The sequence below is a fragment of the Ictidomys tridecemlineatus genome, chromosome 2, assembly GCF_052094955.1.
Source record: "Ictidomys tridecemlineatus isolate mIctTri1 chromosome 2, mIctTri1.hap1, whole genome shotgun sequence".
Classification (NCBI taxonomy): domain Eukaryota; kingdom Metazoa; phylum Chordata; class Mammalia; order Rodentia; family Sciuridae; genus Ictidomys; species Ictidomys tridecemlineatus.
In genome coordinates, this window is record NC_135478.1 from 48,317,003 (window position 1) to 48,338,841 (window position 21,839).

At 55.1% G+C, this 21,839-nt stretch overlaps 2 protein-coding genes across 7 annotated transcripts in view; both read right to left on the bottom strand.

Moving 5' to 3' along the window:
* Stab1 (stabilin 1) overlaps positions 1–16,172 on the bottom strand; it is a 29,371-nt gene extending 13,199 nt beyond the window's left edge. For 2 of the 4 annotated variants that reach the window (XM_040289669.2, XM_013361599.4), the window contains exons 1-27: positions 16,007–16,171; positions 11,649–11,782; positions 11,231–11,346; positions 10,935–11,020; positions 10,800–10,869; positions 10,131–10,226; positions 9,760–9,870; positions 9,218–9,414; positions 8,831–8,961; positions 8,548–8,675; positions 7,949–8,046; positions 7,605–7,739; positions 6,962–7,102; positions 6,739–6,828; positions 6,349–6,462; positions 6,205–6,258; positions 5,916–5,996; positions 5,519–5,677; positions 4,480–4,542; positions 4,161–4,256; positions 3,856–3,942; positions 3,271–3,382; positions 2,634–2,820; positions 2,430–2,523; positions 2,160–2,318; positions 1,005–1,100; positions 89–184 (exon numbers count right to left, since the gene is read on the bottom strand). In XM_040289669.2, coding sequence (XP_040145603.2) covers positions 89–184; positions 1,005–1,100; positions 2,160–2,318; positions 2,430–2,523; positions 2,634–2,820; positions 3,271–3,382; positions 3,856–3,942; positions 4,161–4,256; positions 4,480–4,542; positions 5,519–5,677; positions 5,916–5,996; positions 6,205–6,258; positions 6,349–6,462; positions 6,739–6,828; positions 6,962–7,102; positions 7,605–7,739; positions 7,949–8,046; positions 8,548–8,675; positions 8,831–8,961; positions 9,218–9,414; positions 9,760–9,870; positions 10,131–10,226; positions 10,800–10,869; positions 10,935–11,020; positions 11,231–11,346; positions 11,649–11,782; positions 16,007–16,087 — 3,012 coding nt within the window. In that variant the 5' untranslated portion in view covers positions 16,088–16,171. Of the gene's footprint in view, positions 1–88; positions 185–1,004; positions 1,101–2,159; positions 2,319–2,429; positions 2,524–2,633; positions 2,821–3,270; positions 3,383–3,855; positions 3,943–4,160; positions 4,257–4,479; positions 4,543–5,518; positions 5,678–5,915; positions 5,997–6,204; positions 6,259–6,348; positions 6,463–6,738; positions 6,829–6,961; positions 7,103–7,604; positions 7,740–7,948; positions 8,047–8,547; positions 8,676–8,830; positions 8,962–9,217; positions 9,415–9,759; positions 9,871–10,130; positions 10,227–10,799; positions 10,870–10,934; positions 11,021–11,230; positions 11,347–11,648; positions 11,783–16,006 lie in introns of all 4 variants that reach the window. The other 2 variants (XR_005735774.2, XM_078038440.1) reach the window with 2 other exon arrangements.
* A 2,620-nt stretch (positions 16,173–18,792) lies between these two features.
* Positions 18,793–21,839, bottom strand: part of Nisch (nischarin) — a 36,158-nt gene continuing 33,111 nt past the window's right edge. For all 3 annotated transcript variants that reach the window (XM_078038495.1, XM_078038494.1, XM_013361098.4), the window contains 4 exons: positions 21,599–21,755; positions 21,006–21,134; positions 20,361–20,522; positions 18,793–20,033 (listed from right to left, as the gene is read on the bottom strand). In XM_078038495.1, the coding sequence (XP_077894621.1) occupies positions 19,423–20,033; positions 20,361–20,522; positions 21,006–21,134; positions 21,599–21,755 (1,059 nt within the window). In that variant the 3' untranslated portion in view covers positions 18,793–19,422. The remainder of the gene's footprint in view (positions 20,034–20,360; positions 20,523–21,005; positions 21,135–21,598; positions 21,756–21,839) is intronic.

The following is a 21,839-nucleotide window of genomic DNA, read 5'->3' on the forward strand; positions in this document are numbered from 1 at the left end:
TGAGCACCACCCCTTTCCCACCTGAGGTCCAGGGAAGGGCTTCTGCCCAAGTGTGGGGAAGAGAGATATGAATCTGTTCATCACCTACCCGGATGATGTCTCCGTAGCAACTAAGACCATCACCTCCAAACCCAGGGGGGCATTTGCAGATCCTCTGCCCTCCCCCCACTGCCTGGCAGGTGGCCTGGTGGGAATGGGGGACAGAGAGACAAAACCCTCCATTTAGTACTCAGAGGGCAGGCTGAATACCACCCAGCCTCTATCTCTCTGTCCCCCACTGGACCTTTTTTTTTGGTACCAGGAATTGAACCCAGGGGCACTTAACCACTGAGTCACATTTGCAGCTCTTTTTATTTCTTATTTAGAGACAGGGTCTTGCCGAGTTTCTTAGGGCCTTGCTAAGTTGCTGAGACTGCCTTTGAACTTGCCAGCCTCCTGCCTCAGCCTCCTGAGCCACTGGGATTATAGGCATGTGCCACTGCACTGGACTCTCTGTTTGTCCTTATCATCCATCTCCTCTCTGGCACCACCATCTCCTTCTCCAGCCATCCTGTCTGAGCACATGGAGCACCAGGAGTGGATCTAGCCCTATTCTCAAGATTACTGAGCATTTGACACAAGAATGACCCTGCCTGTGATGACTGGGTGGGGCAGGTGGGGAGACCAGGGCTAGGGAGTGCCCTGGCTGAGAGCAAGAGGAGCTAGCCAAGCCACAGGATCGTCATAGTGTGGGGCAGAACAAGGTCAGAGAACAGTGAGGAGCTTGGATGGGTCTGAGGAACAAGGAACAGGGAACAAGATGGCGCAGAAAGAGGAGGCAGGGCGGGGCCTGTGGCTTGATAGGGAAATATGAAGATTTTATCCTGTGACTGGGCAATGAGGGTGATTTGGGGTTTAGAAAAAACCTGATCCTGACAGTAGGCAGAGATACTGAGAGGAAGTGAGTTGCAGCCAGACCCAACCCAGAGAGCCTCCCCAGAGCTCTGAGCCCTTGACCCTCTCACCAGGCCATGACAGCCACCGTTGCCTGCCCGACAGGGGTCGATGGGGCTGCACTCATAGCCGTCCCCGGCGAAGCCCAGCTTGCAGGTGCATCGGCTCTGGGGAGATCAGGGAGCAAAGGCTTTGTCTGGTCATGAGCCCCCCCAACTCTTTCCTCCTCAACTCCCTGGCTCTTGCAGGGTGCTGCTCCCCAGGGAGGCCCACCCAGACCACAGCCCTGTTTGGAGCTTCATACTCCAGACTATCTCTCAGGATGGCATCAGGAGGGAAGCATCTGGAGAGATTCAGTGTCCCTCTGCATTCAGAGTCCTGCCAGGGTCATTGAGGTCGGTCGCTTGTGGCAAGAGGGCAGGCAGGTAGGTGTCTACCAATGCCAGCTCCAGGGATGGCAGCTTGAAGCCCATCTCCAGCCATCTCTTGCCACCCTGATTAGCTGTCTGGTCCCTCCAACTAAATACTAAGTCCCTTGGACTCATCCACACTGTAGGTGAATGACAGGTAGGACACCCCAGATCTCCACTGTCTTTAGAGGCAAATTGGAAGTATCTAAACCTGCTCCTTTTTTGCAGGGTAGGGGGTATTGGGGATTGAACTCAGGGACACTCGACCACTAGGCCACATCCCCAGCCCTATTTTGAATTTTATTTAGAAACAGGGTATCACTGAGTTGGTTGGCACCTCACTTTGGCTTAGGCTGGCTCTGAACTCACAATCCTCCTGTCTCAGCCTCCCAAGCTGCTGGGATTATAGGCATGCACCACTGCACCCAGCTCAGTTCTGTATTTTAAGGCTCCTGAGGGGATTCAGTGCTTCAGGCCTTTTTTATACTCATCTGTGTTCCACCGCCAAGGCCCAATAGACTGGTGGCCCAAAAGCCACTGTGGAATAGGGAGGACAGGGAATACCATGCGTTCTTACACAAGATTGACCAGCCAGGCCTAGCTTCCAAAGTGGCACATCCAGTTCCCCCATCCCCAGTACTGGAGATTGAACCCAGGGGCACCCTACCACTGAGCTACATCCTCAGGCTTTTTTATCTTGAGATAGAATCTCACTCTGCACTTGAGATTCCAGACCTTGAACTTGAATTTGGAATGGATGTCCCTGCAGTCCAATGGGAACAGCCCAGTCCCCCCAGCCACCCTGCTGTGCCTCACCTGCCCAGGGCCCACGTAGCTGCAGAGGGCATCAGCATGGCAGCCACCTCGAGTGTCCAGCCCACACTCATCAATGGCTACACAGACACGGCCGTCCCCACTCCAGCCCCTGTGGCATGTGCAATGGTGGGTGCCCTTGTCACCAGGCACACACTCAGCCTGCAAGAGGCATGGATAAGTGACTCAGGGATGTGAGGCCACAGGTGGAGGTCCAGGGAGTCCCCTCTTGCCCCTGGGTCAGAACTTCAAGGCAGGTGCATAGAAACTGACATTCTCTGAGCAGCCACCACGGTCAGGGCGGGAGCAGGGGTGGCTGCGCGTGCAGGAGTAGCCGTCCCCCTCGAAGCCATCAAGACAGACACACCTAAAGGTGGGTGAAGGAGGGGCCTCCTTGAGCCTCGAGAAGAGGCTAGAGGCTGAGCAAACCAATGCACGAGATTCCAGATGGGGAAGAGAGGAAGCAGGAGTCCTCACCGGGCCACACCCTCCTGGCTAACACAGCGGGCATTCAGGTGGCAGTGCTTGGCCAGCCCCGTGGGCCCACAGTCCTCCACCGACTCATTGCAGAAGCGACCTCTGAAGCCCGGGGCACATGTGCCATGCTGGCACACACCCCCACTGCCTGGACGATTGTCACAAAGACCATGAACACAGCCACAGTCTGCAGGAAGGAGAAGGGAACAGAGAACCAAGACAGGAATCAGCACTGGTTGGGAGCCAGGGTTGGTTCTGCAGCGGGTAGAGGACTGGGCCACCAGTACGGAGTTGACTTCAGTATTACTAACCCAGAGATCATTCCTGACTCCACTGGCAGGCAGAATGGAATTCTGACCTTTCAATCACCCCATTCTAGCTGCTCTGCCCCCATATTACCATAAGGAAGTTCTCCAGTGTGTCTGACCTAAATCCTGCTTGCTTACGTTAAACCACAGTGCTCTTCCTGGCATGAGTGAAGGTGAGGACATCTATTTCTGTTCCCAAATCTTCTTCTATTCCTTTGGACCTTCATTGCACCTCTCAGGGCCCTTTTTCCCTTCTGGAGATCCCCCAGCCCCCTTTCTGGGCAGATCTTCTTTCTCCCTGGGAGGCGGCCTGGGCCAGGACCACTCACCTTCCTGGCACTGGTCTCCATGCTTGTTTGGGTTAGAGCAGATGTGGCAGGCGAGGCCCTTGTAGTCGGGGAAACAGAGGCAGGCCCCGTTGCCCTGGATCCCGTCACTGCACTGGAGGGTAGGTACACCAAGGATCAGCTGTGGGAGAGGGACTTCCACTTGTCCTTGCCTAACACCCCACTTTCTGGGACTGGCTCTGAGCCCCTTGTGCCCCCAAGATCTCCCTCTGGGAGGGACCTTCAAAGTCTGCAATGCTGCCAAACAAGTAGCCCTTAAAAGGCACCTGGCCCTGGAGGTTTTATGCTCAACCTTGAAACACTCAACTCCTGTGATTCTCCATCACCAGGGGCTGAAGAAGCCCTGATGTCACAAAGTGGCAAAGACAGAACACCGAAGATTACTAACAAAGAGCCTTTTGGAAAATAGATGGAAAAATTTACTGAACGATTTCTGAAGTCTTCAAAAAATTTTCATTGCCCCAATATAGGGAACTCGAGGGAGGCAGGCTTGGCTCCAGCATGCTACAGCCAGCTTAGGAGGGAACACATTCCCTGGTCTTGCTTGGGGCCGGGGGAGGGACTCACATTGCCTTTGCCATAGCAGGGGTTGGAGAAGCCTCCAGGACACTGAGTGCAGTCAGGCCCAAAAAACCCTTTGCAGCAGCCAAGTTTCTGTAAGAGACAGAGAGTGCCCAAAAGGTCCCAGCCATTCCTCCCTGTTGCCCAGGTCCCTGGTCCCATCTCCAGAGCAAGAAATATGGGGACTTAGTGGTGCCTGTGCCACCACTGAGCTGTGGTGCAGCTCCCTGGGGAAGGTGATCTGCTTGGTCCAGCTCACGGGTCCCACGTCCCCCACCTCCCCATGGTGAGCGCCCACACCCCAGGCTCACCGTGACAGTCTGGTTGCAGTACCGGGCACAGCCCTTCTTGAGCACATTGAGCCCCATAGGGTCGTGGATGTAGATACACTCCTTGGGGAAGATGTCCTGGGTGGGCCAGGCAAGGCCAGTCAGCAGGGAAGGGCCTGGGCCACCCCTTCTGCCAGGCAGCCCTGGGCCCAGCACTCCCATCCCTTGGTAGGGGGGCTAGGAAGCCCTGGGCCTCTAAGTATGCCCTGGTCTCCCAGTCCCTTCTCTCCACTGTGACCTGGGGCAGACCCCGGTGGGTAATCCAGAGTTACCCTTGAGGGGTGGACCAAGGGACGCTCACCAGCTTCACACTGTTGGGGGGACACGTGCTGGTGTTCAGGGCTTGGCAGTCCACACAGGAGCCCTGGGCAAGGCAGGGAGAGAGTCAGGCGTCATCTATTTATTCAACACACCCAGAGAAAATGACACTGAGCTGAGACCCAAGGGATGAGAAAGAGCCAACCACCAGGAGGCCAGGTAGGACTCCAATCAGTGGGAGGAGGGCACGAGTCCGAGGTGGGAAGAGTCCAGCATCCTGGGGAGAGCAGGAGGCCAGGGGAAATGAGAAATGGGCAGTCAGGGGGATAGAGCCCGAGACCACTGCAGGCCACCGTGGTGGGAAGCTGAGGACAGAGGGTGCGGAGAATGTGTTCATCTTAAAGGCAGAAGCAGTAGGACTGTTGGGGGCTGGATATGGGGAGGACAGGTGGGTCCCTGGGAGTCTATAGCTGGGCCTCAGAGCTGCCCTTGGCCTTAGTGCCTGCTATTTTGTTTTGTTTTGTCTTTTCGTTTTTAGTCCTGGGAGGTTGAACCCCGGGCTGCTCTGCCATTGATCCACATCCCCAGGACTTTTTAATTATATTTTGAGACAGTCTGACTAAGTTGAAGAGGCTGGTCTTCAGCTTCTGTTCTCATGCCTCAGCCTCCCAAGCAGCTGGGACTACAAGCTGCACCAGCAATGCCAGGCACCCGCTATGGTTTGAACGCGATTGGTCTCCACCGAAGCTCATGTTTTTTTTCTTTCTTTCTTTTATTTTTTGTATCAGGGATTGAACCCAGGGGGACTTAACTACTGAGCCACATACCCCGCCCCCCACACTTTAAAATTTTTTTTTTTTTCTTCAAGACAGGGTCTGAGTTGCTTAGGGCTTTGCTAAATTGCTGAGTCTGGCTTTGAACTTGGGATCCCCCTGCCTCAGCCTCCTGAGCTACTGGGATTACAGGCACATGCCACTGCACCTGGCCAGTGCCCCTGCCTCAGAAGATGGTCCCTGGGCCATGCACTGCAGCAGAATGGGTGGGAGGTGTCTTAGTGCCTGGGCTTATGGTATGGGACTCACCGCCACGATATTGTACTGGTCCTCACCACAGTGCTTGGGCAGAATGGGCAGGATGGTTGGGGGCAACAGGATGCCCTCCAGCACGTGGATCACGCCATTGGAAGCCAGCACATCCACTCTCCGCAGAGGGACTCCCTTAGGTCCCAGCAGGATGCGCCCCTGCAGCACAGACCCATCGTGCCACCCTCAGCCCAGCCCTCACCGTTCTGCACATGGAACATTCCTGCCTCGTGCTTACCCTCCTGGAAGCCCTCCAGCCCTGTAGTGCTGCTCCTGGAGAGAAATCGGCTCCTGCTCCCTCCAGACCCCCCACTGGCATAGTCTTAGGGGCTGGATGACCTGACAATCACCACCAGCCCTCCACCAGACCACTTCTCCAGACCATGGTGGCTCTCACCTCCTCAGAGATATTCACATTCAGGACCTGGTTTGCCATGGTGAGGACCCGCCCCTTGGAGATGAGTTTTTCTACTGTCAACTAGGACAAGGAGAAGGTGGCTTTAGACTGAGCCCTGGCCACACCTTGCCCAGGTGACACACAGCTACCCTTTTGCCTTCAGACTCTCCTCTTTGCTATGATGTCCAGATGGAAGGAGAGCAGGAGGATGGGGGCACCATGACCCAGGGACAGCCAACCTTCCCCACCTGGGGGCCCAGCCAAGGTCCTCCAGGGGAGGACCACTCACCTGGCCGTGGTTATAGATGTGGTACTTCACCAGCTCCTGCAGTTTGGAGAGACCCTGGCAGGGAAGAAGGAATTTGGCTCGTGGAGGCCCCGTGGGAAGGGTGGAGGCCCCATAGCCACAGCCCCTGTTTACTGCCAAGCTTACTGCCGTGAAGAGGTAGATGAGACGGCCATCGCGCAGGCTGTCCACCGCCTCGTTGCTTGGAACGAAGACTGTGAAGGGCCCGGGCCCATCCAGGATGGAGGGCAGCCCACAGTTCTGCAGAAGGGGGAGGGAAGCTCAGGGGGTCCAAGGGCCAGTCTCTGCCTCAGGAGACCTGCGGCCCTCAGCCTGCAATGTGCTCCAGCCACGTCCATGGAAGATGTGGACGATGGGTCCAAGCTGCCACAGAACCCCAGGAGGGCAGTGGACAGGCTCCAGGATGCAGGGGGGATGGCGGCCAAGGCCATGCTAGTGTGAAACCCCAGAGCACTATGGGGCAGGTTCTCCTGGCCCAGAAACCTAGATGGGCTGGGACACCTTCCCCCAGCTCACCTCCAGGATGATTTCAAACCGGCTGAAGGCCTCAGTGGAGGCCAGGATCTGGCCAATGGTTTTCTGCTGGGAGGAATCTTCATGAGGATTCTAGAGAAGGGTGAGGCTGCTTCAGCCCAAGGGAGAGGGAAGTGCATCCCACCGGCCCAGAGCTGCCCCTAACCCTGCAGGGCTTGGAGATCACATAGCAGCATGGGGTGGGGAGGAGAGGGTGTTGGCTTACCTTGGGGTCCCTGGAGGTCTCAGATGGGAGCTCCCACCTCAGGTAACTGACTACATGGAAGATACCGTTGGCTGCTATGTAGTTGGCCTTTTGGATGTTGAACGTCTTCTGGGGCTGGTCTTTGTATACGTAGCTGTATCTCTGATGAGACGCCAGATACCTGCTAGACCCCGCATGCAGCCCTCTGTCCCACCCCAACACCTTTGTTTATTTTTATTTTTATTTTCCATTTTTAGTTTTTAGGTACCTGGGATAGAACTCAGGGGGTACTTAACCACAGAGCCATATCACTTGCCTTTTTTATTTTTTAAAATATTTTTTAGTTGTTGATGGACCTTTATTTTTATTTATTTGTATGTGGTGCTCACAATCAAACCCAGTGCCTCACACATGCTAGACAAGCACTCTACCACTGAGCCACCACCCTAGTACCCCTTTTTTATTTTTTATTTAGAGACAGGGTCTTGCTAAATTGTTCAGAGCCAGCTGGCGTCACACTTGAGATCCTCCTGCCTTAGCCTCTTGAGCTGCTGGGATTACAGGTATATGCTACTGTGCCCAGCTCACCTGAAAAACTTTTGCCTGGGCTGAATCTTTTATCTGGGACTCCTCTGGTCCCTTGGTCCCTTGGTCTTATGCTTACCAAGCGGTTGTTAGTAACAGTTATCTCCTTCCCGGCCAGTGTCCACCATGTGTGTGTGCTCTGGAGACCCAAGTCCTGTAGCATGTGCTGCCCAGGGATAATGTACTGTCTGCAGAGCTTCTGGGCCAGCAATGGCTGCAGGTACAAAGGGGTGGGGCGTCCAGTGACCCCAGAGAAGGCCAACCCTCTTCACACCGCTCCCTGCCCAAGCAATGGGGGAGGAGAGATGCCTCAGTTCCCCAGTGTGTGCACACGGGACTCTCTCAGGGGCCTGAAATGGGGGCAGCTTCAGGTGGGGGGGCAGGCAAGGGCCCGTGGCTAGCTCTGCAGTAGAGAGGACTCACGATCATGGTCTTGGTGGTGAAGAATCTGGAGAAGATGATGGATGGCACGAGCACAGTGAAGGGTCCTGACGAGGTAAGGATCTCTTGGCAGCCTTGCTCTGGCGGATCAGGAAAGAGAACCTCAGAATAGATCTGGGGGGACCCTGGGAGTGGGAGGACCTCAGGCATCTCAAGTTGGAGAGTTGGGGTGGGCATTGGGTCTAGGCGTGGGGTAGATGGGCCATCAGGATTGGGGTCCAGCTCCCCCAGCCCCATCAGGCACCCAAGAGCCCATTCTTGGCTTCTACAGCTCTTGGGCAGAGAAACTAAAATTGATGTAGAGCCGGGCGTGGTGGCGCATGCCTGTCATCCAGTAGCTCAGGAGGCTGAGGCAGGAGGATCGCAGGTTCAAAGCCAGCCTTAACTCAGTGAGACCCTGTCTCTAAATAAAATATCAAAATGGCTGGGGATGTGGCTCAGTGGTTAAGCACCCCTGGGTTCAATCCCTGGTACCAAAAAATAAAATAAAACCTATGTAGAGACCAGCACGTCCTCCCTGCCAGTTCTGTTGGCAGGAGGGGCAGGGTCAGGTCTTGGGGACAGGTCTTGGGGACACGCACCAAACATGCTGATGGCAACTCTTAGCTGCATGACCATCAGGCCCGTCTGCCTGGCCTTCTGCACCTCGGAGAGCAAGTGTCCATAGCAGGCACGCCCGTCCCCCACCTCATCTTCCTTGCACACACATCTGGAAGCCCAAGGACAGCCAGTCAGGGTGGGGCTAGGCTAGTTCCCCCTCCTGGTCCTCATGCACCCCTCTTTCAAGGCCTGGGTTGAGGGTGTTCCTGTCCAGCCGGCCCTCTCTGCTCTGCTCCCATGCTCCCCTGAGGCTCCTGGGCCTACCTGGTCTTCCCTTCAGGGGTCAACTGGCAGGTGGCTGACAGGTCACAGGAGTAGGAGTAGCAGACAGCAAAGCAGCCCATAGAGGCATTGTTGTTGATGCTGATCAGGCCTGGTTGACATGAGCAGGTGGCCTGGCCAATGGCAGAGGCAGGAGGGGAGCATTACATTCACGGGACAATCTGGGAGAAGTGCTAGCCTGTGCCTCCCTTGGACAGTCCGTATCCACGGGCCCGTATCCACCCTCTGAGAATAGATAGGGCTGTCCTCCTCTCTCTACTTTACAAATGAGTCACTTGGGTTTTCAGAGGGCCTGTAATTTGCCCAGGGTCCTGGATCCAGAGTGGGTAGGTGGATTGTGGGGCAGGCTCAGCCTGGGCTCCGGCTCACCTTGCCTGGACTCTGATACAGACACAAAGTAGAGTTGCTGGGGCAGCCACCAAAGTCAATGGTGCAAGGGTCCTGGGGCAGACACACCTTCCCGTCGCCATGGTAGTTCTCAGGGCAGTGACACTGAGCCTTCCCGTTGGGACTTACTGAGCATCGGGCCAGCGGGGAACAGGGTGATGGCTGGCAGGGGTTGGGAGCTGCCAGGGAAGAAAGAGGCCAAGTGATTTGAGCATCCAGGAGCCCTGTCTAGGCTTTGAGGATAAGGCCCCTGCCCACCCTGGGGACAGTTCTCCCTACTGTAATTGGCCAGATTTTTTTCTTTTAGCTATTTTTTTTAATATTGTTTTTAGTTGTTGATACCTTTATTTTTTTCTATGTAGTGCTGAGGATCGAACTCAGCGCCTCACACATGCTAGGCAAGTGCTCTGCCACTGAGCCACACCCCTAGCCCATTATCCAGATTTTACTTGTTAAGAAAAGGATGCTCTTCCAGGCCCTGCCCTCCCTGAGCCAGAGTCCTTAACCCCAAGTCAGTTGCTCACCTAGGCATACACTGCCTTGCTGGGTGTAGCCGGGCAGGCACTTGCAGGTGGGGTCCTCTGCAGAGCATTGGGTATGCTGGGGGCAGCTCAGGGCTTGGCAGACATGTAGCTCTGAGCAGAGAGGAGAGAGCACTGTGATGGCCCTGAGATCCTGGGTTGAGGAGGAACATAGGAACCAAGGCACTCTGCCTAACTTGCTGTGTGACTCTTAGCAGGACCCTGCCTTCTCTGGGCCTCCAGCAGCAGAGGTCCTGGAGGACAAGTCCTGTCCCAATCAGGCTGAGGCTCAGACTTCCTCTCACAGCCAGCCAATTCCCGTGCTGTACCCATAGAGAGCCACTGTCCCAGGCTGCTAGGGCAGCTCTGCTTACCTTGGTCACAGCGGGGGCCGGTGTATCCAGCAAAGCACAGGCAGCTCCCATCCCCCAGCGGCCCACTTTTGCACACGCCGTGCACACAGCTGCACACTGTGAGACCCACAGGGACAGGTGAGACCTCAGCCTCACCAAGGACATGGGTTCCTGCCCTCTCTATGCTTAGAACTGGGCTCTGAGCCAGGTGTGGTGGTGCACCCTTGTAAGCGACTCAGGAGGCTGAGGCAGGAGGACTTCAGGTTCCAAGCCAGCCTCAGCAATTTGGTGAGGCGCTAAGCAACTCAGCGAAACCCTGTCTCTAAATAAAATATAAAAAGGGTGGGTTAAATGTCTCTGGGTTCAAATCCTGGTTTCCCACCCCCCCCAAAATAAGAAAAAGAACTGGGCTCTGGTCGGTATAACCTCAAGAGTATGGAGCTGTATGCAGAGCCACAGAGTTGGTGGGAGCCCAGAGAAGGCACTTGGCCCAGCCTGGGGATTCAGGGAGGGCTTCCTGGAGGAGGTGTCTAAAGAGAACAGCATGTGCAAGGACCTGAGGGAGTGAGCAAGATATGCATCCCTGGTGGGTTATGGGGCTAGGAGGAAGGCTGAACAGACAGGTGGGGGCTGGCTGTCAAAATGGCTCTCTGTGGGCCCTCAGGTAGATTCTGGTCCTGCAAGCCTCACCTGATTGGCAGTCTGGCCCAAACCGGTGGGGATCTCGGCACTCCTGGCAGGCTGAGCCACTGAAGTTTTCCTGGGGGATGCGCCAAGTCAGAGTGGCCCCTCCAAGCCCCCATCCCAACCCTGCCCAGCTCTTACCTGACACACGCAGGTCCCATTCCTGGCCATGCCATCCAGGCAGGTCCCGTGGCCATTGCATGGTGTCTCAGCTCCCCCAGGGCACTCTGTGGACCCCCCAGACTCAGTTCCACCCCAGGAACTCTCCATTTACTCCCAATGCCAGCCTCAGACTCCTTCCCTCCCCCAGGACAGCCAGGGCTGGGGGTCCCCCGAGGAAGCTTTCGGTAAGCAGTCACTAAATGGTCAAGTTGTAAGGGAGCACAGGACTGGGGCTAGGGTGGGGACAGAAAGCAGCCCCCCACTCTTGCCCATACCATAGCACTGGGACCCCCAGTAACCAGGGCAGCAGGCTTTCTGCACCACTTCTTTCCAGCATTCCAGGTTGCAGCCGCTCTTAGACATCACAGTGTCCCCTAGCTTTATCTCGTAGCTGCAGACAGGGCAGGCAAGGTGTTGGGAGAGGGCTCCTTCCTGCAGCCCCAGCCACCCCAGACTGTTACCAGGGCTCTCGCCCTGCCTTTCCTGCTTCTGCCTAGAGCAGAGCTGAGCACAGGGCTGGGCGCACAGTAGATGCTCAATAAACACCTCTTGCCCCTCTCTTCCTCCCCACCTGTCTCCAGGGCACAAGGGATGCATGGATAAGCCAGTCCTTGCTCTTATCCTGCAGGCCTGGCCCTGTGCTAACCCACAGGCTGCTGTCGGAAGTGGGAATGGACAGGGGAGGTCTATTACCTGCAGTCCTGAGAGATCTTCTCCGGGAAACGCCGCCAGCCTGAGGGACACACCTGCTTCTTGATGGCAGCACATGTGGTGCAGGGTGTGTGCTTGACCAACGTGGTCTTGATGTCACAGCGTTTGAACTGCACCTGGGCCGTGGGCAGAGTACGGAGTTAGGGGCCTGGATCTTGTACCCCAGTCCTGATGGTGGCAAGGCTGGATGCTCCTCCATGACTAAGTTTCCCATTGGTTTAGCAGGAATGCAGTGAGGACAGGGAAATTCCTAGGAAACCTTGTCGTGAGTTGTTAAGGTCATAGCATGTCCCCGCGTCCACAGCCTGGAAGCCTCCGAGTTTGCACCTTCCAGAGCAAGAATATTTTCCATTTTGTTCTACCTCAGTCCATTTCCAGGGAGGAAACGGGAGGCCGTGGTTTCAGCTCTTGCCCAGAGTCAACCGGGGACAGGGTGAGAATCAGGACTGCATGGAGAAGAGAGCGAGGGAGGGTGGGGCAGAGAGGTCACTCCAAAATCACCTGAGGTGGGGACAGTGGGATAGTGGGAGCCGGAAGGGTCCTACCCTGAAGCCCCATTCACCTGCTGCAACTCTTCCAAGTCTATCACCAGGGTGGCTACCTTTACAAGGACAAAATGCCAGTAAGCGACAGTGTTGTGCCCAGGAAGGCAGCAGCTAAGCTCATGGTTCTCAGTGAGAGAAAGGGGCAGAGGGAAGGTGTGTTTTGATGGTGGTTGTGATTGAGGGCTTGGGGCACTGCCTGGAAAAACCGAGATGTGTTCATTTTGAAAACCACTGAGCTCATTGGGCGTGATAATACCTGGGACTCAGGAGGCTGAGGCAGGAGAGTCACAAGTTGGAGGCCAGCCTCAGCAACTTGGTAAGACCCTGTCTCAAAATGAAAAAAATAAAAAGGGCTAGAGGAGTAGCTCAGTGGTAAAGCACCTCTGGGTTCAGTTCCCAGTACCAAAAAATAAATACAGACATAAAGAAAAAAAAAAGAAAAATTAGATCGGAGCACACTGTGATCTAAAAGAGAAGAGCTCAGAATACTCCTTTCTTAAGACACATTACAGGGCTGGGGATGTGGCTCAAGCGGTAGCGCGCTCGCCTGGCATGCGTGCGGCCCGGGTTCGATCCTCAGCACCACATACCAACAAAGATGTTGTGTCCGCCGAGAACTAAAAAATAAATATTAAAAAAAAAAAAAGACACATTACAGATAGGCGCTGTGGCCCACACCTGTATTCCTATCGGCTTGGGAGGCTGAGGCAGGAGGATCTTGAGTTCAAAGCCAGCTTAAGCAATGGTGAGGTACTAAGCAACTCAGCGAGACCCTGTCTCTAAATAAAATACAAAATAGGTCTGAGGATGTGGCTCAGTGGTTGAGTGCCCCCGCGTTCAATTCCCTGGTGCCAACAAAACAAAACAACAACAAAAACCCCAAACCCACATTAGAGAAGTATGACCTCTTAAAGCAAGAGAAAAGGAGAAATAGTGCTCACACTTTTTTCTAGAGAGACGGGGGGGGGGGGGGGGGGGGGCGGGTCCAAGGCCTGTTTGACACTGTGATTTGGCCTTTTCCGCTCATGCCTCTGTGGTCTACAAAAAGGGAAGTTACCCAGAGCAGCCTGTGTCCGGCTGCAGGATTGGGATGTTGTGGTCTCATCTCCCAACCTGACGCTCATCTTTGCTGAGCCATGGAATGCCTAGGAAATTGGGTAATTCAAGGACTGGGCAGCTGCTGGCTTGGCAAAGGCTCCCCTCAAAGCCACCTGGCCAGACCTGCCAGCCTGATCACCACTCTGGCTGGGGGACTAGCACTGGGAGGCACATTAGGTAGGCCTGGGTGACCAAGAGTGCCGTCCTCATTCTCCTGGCAAAGTCAAAAAGGGGAAAGCAGTGGGCGAGGGACTTGGGAGGAAGCGGGAGCTTTGTTAGTGTGTGTGAAGTGGTGATGGCTAGATAAGCCAGCTGCCAGATCAGCTCCTCTCCAGGGACCACACCCAAGGCCAGCGCTCAGGGCCAAGTGTCTGCCCAGTCGCCTGTAAACAGCATCAACAGCTGGAGCCTCACGATCTGCCACTAGTCCTGGTGGGTGGAGTGAGGTTGGACCATAGCCTGGGTGCTGAATCAGATTCCCTTCTTTCTGGGGCACTTTGGGGACCCAGCGTAGCCAGAGCGCTGCCTCCCCACCCCCCACATGCCCAGCTGGAGCTGAGTTGGCAATGTCTGCTTCCCACAGAGACACTTTTGGGGGAAGCTCAGGAAACAGGACGTTTAAGCCCCGTGGTAAAAAGGTGGAAGAAATTTCCCAAGCTGGGACTGAGCTGGGGCTGACATCCCAGAACCCAAATCCCTTCAGAGAGGGAGGGGGCCCCCATACTGCTTCCCCCAACCCTAGATCCAAGCAGGGAGGGACAGAGCTGGGTCCTGGCCAATGCTCTTCTCCCTGTGAACCCTGGCTTAAGGCCACAGGCTCATGCCCAACACCAAGGAGGCAGAAGACTGCTAGGTTGCTAAAACTGCTTCCGCAGGAAGCCTTCCCCGTTTCTGCTGCTGTTGGAACTTGTCCTGCTGCTACCTCTTACTGGCCATGTGACCCAGGGGATGTCCATTCCCCTTAGACCCTCCGTTTCTAATAGTTATAGTGGGTCTCATGCTACACAAGGAGCCAGGCAGCCTGAGTGGCTATGAAATAAGGCCCCCATTGCCACATCTCCATTTGCAAGAGCCCTGAGCCCTCTTTTCCGGCACAGGCTGGCTGAGCCCCTATCCCCAAATTGCATACTTAGGGATGCTCAGAGCTATAGATCTCTGACAAGGAACAAACCCCAATCCAAGACATCTCACTGACTTGGTCACCATCTCCTGGAATATGAGGAGATGGCATCCTGTGAGATTCCTTTGCATGGTACACATGGGGAAACTGAGGCAGGGGACGGGCAGGAACTTGCCAGCAGAACTCAGCACAGCCCTGGAACCCTTGGCTTTTCCACTACCACTCTTACTTTCTTAGCCTGTACTATCCCTGGCCTGGCTCTGAACACAAGACCAGGCATAGTGGTGCACGCTTGTAATCCCAGCAGTTTGGGAGGCTGAGGAAGAAGAATTGCGAGTTCAAAGCCAAACTCAGCAAATTAGCAAGGGCCTATGCAAATTTGGGAGAACATGTTACTCAGTGGTTAAGCCCCTGGGTTCAATCCCTGGTACAAAAAAAAAAAAAAGAGACAGAACCTGCTGCTGACAGGGGACCCTGAACCCTGTTTCCAGGCCCAGTCTGGCCGAGTCCCAGTCCCCAAATAGCAGATTTAGAGGTTCTCAGAGCTACAGGTCTCCAACAAGGAATAAACTCCAATCTAAGACCTCTCACTGACTTCTGTCATGTGAGTCCCTGTGCTGGGTAGCGCTACCTGAAGGTGGGTCGTGGGCAAGCCTTCTCCTATCTCAACCCCAGCCTGCCTCTTGATGCCACAGGGACAGTGACAGCTACTCCAAGAAACAAGTGGGAGTTGGCTTTGTAAGGGAAGTCCCCTCACCTGGCAGCAGATCCCAGGCAGGGGACCCTATCTCCATACCCAGGGTATGAGGCTCCTCCTGAAGTTTGAGCAGGAGCTGTGTCCCTAGCATGGGCCCTGGGGGGAATCTGTGGATAGACATTGGGGCCATGATTGGCCTCATGGACCAGAGGAGCCACGCTGGAGCTCACACCAGCATGCCCAGACGGCAAACAGCAGGTATGAGGTGGAGCAGGACTCCAGAGTGGGAATGGTCCATCTCTGTCATCCGCAGGCCTTGGTGTCCAACATCCATCTAGGAGCACAAAAGGACGCTCTGCCCAGTGGTCGTGAGGACATGAGGGGTTATGCCCAGGACGGACTGGTGGCAACTTGGAAGCTTGAAAACATTCTCATTGGCTGCATTTACCCAGAGCTTCTGTCCCCGGGCAGTCTTAGAGCTGGACAGTCACACACACACACATGTTCCATGAGTCTCTCAGTCTGCGGGTCCCACAGGGGTCAGGAATGATCACATCTCCCATCCCCAGGTGATAGCCACACAGAAATTCGGGCCTCAGTATGGGTGGGGAGGGAAGGCAGATGGGTTTGGCTCTGCCTCCCCTTACTCACAGGCTAGGACAGCTGCCCACAAATGGCTGGCTAGTCAGGCACAGAGGGCAGGCTAATGTACCCCTGCACCCCAGGTGACACTAAGTAGGCATATGGGCCTGGCTACCTGGGCTTTACACAGGCCAGCCAAGAAACGGTTGTGTCTATACCCCAGCCCATGTCCCACCATCCCACTGCTAGCTGGCAGGGTCTGGATACCATGAGCCCCTGCAAACTGGCTCACACTCACCTTCTGGCCCCTGATGAAGCTGGAGTTTGCCAGGCAGGAGACCAGGACACAGAGCAAGAGGAGACCCCGGGGCTCCACCATGACTGGCGGTGGCTGGCAAGTACACCGTCCAGGACAGAAGTCACAGCAAGGGAATGAGCTCCAAGGGGTGGGCAGGCGGGATGGGGCGGGCCGTGTTCTTAAATGCAGTCCCCCACAGGAACCCTCCAGGATTTCCTCTTACGTATCAGCAGCCAGCAGGCGGAAAGGAAGGCGCGGGCCACTGACCCCGGCATGAACAGCCTGGAACCTGTTCACAGATTCCGGCGCAAGACCCTCTTGGCCTGGAAGCCCAAACCCACCTTTAACCATGGGCTTAGGCTCTATCAGATTCTGAAGCAAATTCAAATGCAAATGTAATGACACCCACTCATCTGGCCAGCCTAGCACTTTTTATTTAGTCTCTGGGATTCTGGTTGCTGAGGGGTAGGGAACTGCGTCTGCCCCTGCCTTGACCCTTCCAACTGCCAGACTGGGACTCCCTGCCAGGCACCATCCCACGGGTGGCACAGATGCCATGGGGTGGCCTTGCAAATCCTCATCCCAACAGTCTCAGCCACTCCACCAGCCAGTCCTGACGGTCCAGCCTGCACCACTCCTGACCCTAAACCCTCCATGCTCTCCCCTCACCACACTGACAACTGACCCCCCCTCAGTGCCCGTCGGGCCTTTCCTGCTTCCTGCTGCATCTACCCTCCCCCATTCACTCTGCTCCAGTTACCACGCTGACGGTCACATGCTGGTCCTTTACCATAGGTGCAGTCTCAGGTCAAAGGTGCTAAAATGTGTAGATAGCCACTGGTTTGGGTGGAGCTCCTGCTTGAGACCCACCAGACCAGACCAGATCAAGATGGAGTTCAGAGGGCTTTAGTTACCCAGTTTAATTACCAGTTCAGCTGTAACTATTTAAATAGTCTCTAGGAGCTGGGGTCGTGGCTCAGAGGTAGAACGCTCATGTAGCATGCGTGAGGCACTGTGTTTGATCCTCAGCACCACATAAAAATAAAATAAAGGTATTGTGTCCACCTACAACTAAAAAATAAATTAAAAAATAATTGTCTCTATACTTTTTTTTTTTGTACTGGGGATTGAACCCAAGGGTGCCTAACCACTGAACCACATCCCCAGCCCTTTTTAATATTTTATTTAGAGACAGGGTCTCATTGAATTGCCTCAGCCTCCCGAGCCACTGGGGTTATAGGCGTGTGCCACCACTCCTGGCTCTATACCTCACTTCTGTTTTCTGTAAATGCTGCCTCAGAGTTGGCAGGAGTTAGAACCTGTTGTGGTTCTGAAAGCTGTCCAATTCAAGAATTATTTTATTTATTCAAATAAACGGCTAAATTTAATTTACCTAAGTTTTTTTCCATGTGTGTGTTGCTGGGATTGAGCCCAGGACCTCGTGTGTACCACTGAGCTACACTTGGCCCAGGTTTTTCCTTTTAACATGGCTTCGAGGGCTTCCCCGAGCCCGCTGATGGGGCGGCCTTACACCTGATTCCACCTCCTCTCGAAATGGTCCCCAGCTGGCATGGCTTATTTATCACCCTCCCAGAATGTCGGCTTTGGGAGATCAGGGAGGGCGATGGGAGGGTGTAAATAAGCCATGCCACCTGGGGACAGGTGTGCGGCATGAATCAACGAATGTGGGTAGTTATTGTTATTTGCCCTGTCACTGGTAGGGAAACTGAAGCTAAGAGGGGCCAGGTAGCTAGCTCATCCAGGGTAGCTCAGCTTATCTCTTTCAGATTTATCTTTAGTGACCCATGGTGGGGACCCCTATTCAGCACTGGGTGTGGTAAACTCTGCTTTGTGTTGTCACTACTCCGATTTTAGAGGGTGTTATGGAGATGAAGAGGCAAGAGATGACCACAGAACTAAGTTGCCATTTTTAAAGGCCTTTGGTAAAGACCTGGATGGGGAGCTGGTGACTTGCCCTCCTCCTCCTAGCTTGGAGGGCCACGAGGCTAGCCTTTGAGTTTGGCTTGGGGGGCACTGAGGGTGGGGCGATCCTTCCCTGGGTGACTACTTCCACCCTTTACCTACCCCCACAAACCCAGGCGAGGCTCCCTCCTCTGTTGGTGTCAAGGGGAAAAGGGGGATAAGAGCAGGCCTTGTAGCCAGATGGGCCACACCCTACATTCCTCCATTACCTCTCCAGAATCCCAGTGGTCCCAGGGCTTGAGGCTCCCGATTGGGCTAGGTAAGAGGTTAATGAGGAGCAAGGGACCATCACTGGTGGTAGGATTGGGGCAGAGGAAGGGTAGGGCACAGGGTTTAGCTCTCAAAAAATTTCAGGTCCTACCTAGCAGGGCTCCCTAAGGCAACCTCCAACTCTCTGACAGGAACACAGTGACAGGCAGGTGACCTTGCTCTCCACTGCCATCACCTGGGTTCACCTCCAAGGGCCATCTTGGTGAGAATAGACCCACACATACCAGTAATCATGGACTCTGGGTCTTACCTTCACATTGGGCTGCTGTGATTCGGGTGCCCTGGGGAATGTTGTGGATTCTTCTCATTTGCCCTGGGATTCTGGTTTAGCCACAGTCCAACATGGCTGTGTCCCGAGAGGTTCCCCTCATAGCTCTCCTGTCTCTAACACATATCTGGCCCCTGGAGGCCTACTCTATTCTCCTTCCCCCAGATCTTGTCCACCCAAATCTCCAGAGCACCCTCTCCCATGCCGACCACGCTCTGGGTGACCTCACTGGGGCCCCAGTGATACTTAACCCAAAAGACTCAGACTGTGTCAAACTCTGCTTTATTGGAATAGAGAAAATAGGCAACAGGAATCACACTTGGTGCTGGCAGCTTTAGGTCCCCTGCCCCCACCCCTCTCAGCCCCAAGGCCTGGGGGACTCCTTCCCCCAGAAGGCTCCCCTACTTGTCTGGACCAGGGGAGGCCTCCACTTTGAAAAACTGCCCGGGGAGGGGGCTTCTCATGTGCACTCTGCTGCCAGCTTCACAATTAGCAGCAAAATGCCCACAACGACAGCAGCAGCAACAACATAGGACTGGACTTGACACTCTGGGGAAGGACACGGAGGGCCGATCAGATCCACAGCGCCACAGGTTAGCAACGGCATCACAGTAACAGACACGACGCTGAGGCGCCCGACCACACCACTCCAGGGCAGGCGAGGCGCCATGGGAGGCTGAAGGTACATAGACACCTTGAGGGGCCTGGCTTTCTTGCTCCCAGCATCAGAAAGAACTGACTGAACACCTCTCCACATTCTCTGTGAGGACAGTCAAATTAAGGTACCAAAAGGTAGGGGAAAGAACATTTTTAAAAGAACAAAGAAAGCCTGCTTCCCTGCCTGGAGCAGGCACCAGGCTGGACAGGGCAGGTGCAAAGCTGGGTGCAGCCTGGGCTAGCCAGTGAGCTCAACAGGAAGCTCCCGGCCACACAGGGCTTCCCATTGGCGGGCCAACAATGAGATGAGCTTCTCTCTGCTCTCGGCACTGGGGACAAACACCTGCCACTGGACCTCACGACCCTGGCCAGCCCTGGCAGGGCTACCTGGCATCTCCCCAAAATGGTCCAGGGTGACGCTGCCCATAAGGTCATGGCCTTGCACATCATCAAAGACGAGAGTGAGGGCCTGCGGGTAGGGCTGGTAACCCATGAGCACGCGGTCCAGGTCCCGGACACGACGGCCATCGTCTAGCCGGTACCTGTCCCTCTGGGGTGGCTCTTTGGCAAACTCAGGCAGTGGGTAGTGGACATAATCTTCATCTAGGAGAAAGATCTCGGCACTGGTAAGCAGAAGTGTCTTGGGGCGCAGCGGGCCCCTGCAGCGCCCAGGTGGTGGCGTGCCCACCTGGAAGGCCTGTATATACAGCAGGATGCTGAGGCCTGGGGCCTTCTCTGGGTCAGCCGTCTTCTGGGCTACAGTGTATGTGAGGTCCCCAACCTCCTCCTCACTGGGGTAGGTAAACTTGACGCGGCTTGAGTGGATCAGCTCGTAGTTCTCCATTTTCCCTGTAGAGAAATATGTCACCAAGGCTATGGCCTGAACTGACCTGTGGAGGAGCTAAAAGCACCAGGGGCCCCAAGCCAGCCAGAGACCCTGTGTGAGACAGGCAGGCAAGGGTGCCCCAAGCCAGCAGCCCAGGGCTGACACCAAAGGGATTGAGGGATATCTGGGATGGAAGCTCTGCAGTGGCAATGCCCCACAGAAAAACCTGGCCAGCTAAGAGGGACGAGAAAAATGAGAGAGGCAGGGAGGACTCTGGGGTACTGGGAGGCACTCTGGGGCTTTTGATGTCCACCCTGGGACAGGTCTACAAGCTGTGCTGGACAGGGTACCTGTAGTCTTGTTCCCAAACTCTGAGTAGAAGTCCTTGTCAACAGGCTCTGGTGAAGGTGTGCGCTCCAGAGAGGAGAGCACCAACATGAGGTGCTGCAGGAAGCAGTGCGTCAGATAGCTGTCCCGCGTCAAACACGTGACCACCTGTGTCGGGGAGGAGCCTACACAAGATGGGGCTGGTCAGGGCCACAAGCCACTTCACCTGCCAGGTCTCTGTCCCAGAAAGCCAAGGCTGTGGGGAACCTAAGGAAAGCATCATGGGACCTGGGGAGGCAGCCATTTATCAGGCAGGAAGGGCTGAAACATTTTTCTGGAAGGGGATACAGAGAGGCATGAGGGAAAGAGCTTAGTTTTCTCTCTTCAGGAAGTATGAGTCAGACACATCCTGCCTGAGCCCAGGGCCCGCTCTGCTTGTGTCCGGGCTGGCACTCGCTGCACACCCCACCTCCCACCTCCCACCTCCCTGGGGCATGAGTCCTGCAATCTCAGCAGTTCCTGGAGCTGCTTCCTCCCGCCTGGTTAGCTGGCTTGTAAGCAGAGAGATAACGCTGTCTACGATAATGCACCCACAGACGGAAGGTGGAAGCCCAATGGTGACACTATCCTTCATCTAAAATGGGACAAAAGCACAGTGGGTCGCTTACCGGTCAGACGGAAGTACTGGTCAAAAAGGCCAACGTTGACTGACTGCAGGTCACTGAGTTTAAGCACAAAGCACTGGGAGATGTGGAAGGGGCTGTTGTTGTAGTCAGTGTTTTTCTGATGCCAGAAATCTATGGAGAGGAAGGTATGGAGGGGGTTGGTGGCTGTGGCAGCAAGTACAGGGGGCACACGGGCAGCACGTCCAGCAGGAATGGATTGCCTGGCAAGGGTCTACACCACCTCTGGCATGCAAATCCTCATTTACAGCTAGGTCTGGGGTCTGAGCCTCACCTTGCTGGCTCGCTGGCCAAAGTTCCCACTGAGGTCCCAAGGGGCAGAGGCTGCCCAATCCCCACTTCCTGCCTCTCTCAGCCAGTTCCCAAGCACTTTCTGGGCCCTGGCATGGCATATCCACATCTGGTCTTAGGTCCTCGTGATGGCTTAGGAGGTAAGTGCTGCTGTCATTGCTTCCTCAAATGAGAAACTAAGCCCAGATCAGTCAAGGTGCTGCTGCCTAAGGCCACACAGCTGGCCTCTCAGCCTGCTCCGAAAATATGCTTCGAACTCCTGACAACCAGCAGGTCTGGGTACCTACCTTGCAGTGGCTCTGAGAAGTAACGACGGAGGCCATCATGTAGCACGAAGTACACAGCCTTGGTGGACAGCAGCACACAGGCAGTCACTTCCAGCCCTGGGGTCTGGTAGAACACCACTGATGACCACAGGAGGTGTCTCAGCTCCTCGTTTTCAACCTGGACACAGAGCGGTGTGGGTCTGGAGGAGAGCGGGGTGGGGTGGGAGCATGCACCTTTCTACCTCCAAGACCACAGATCCCT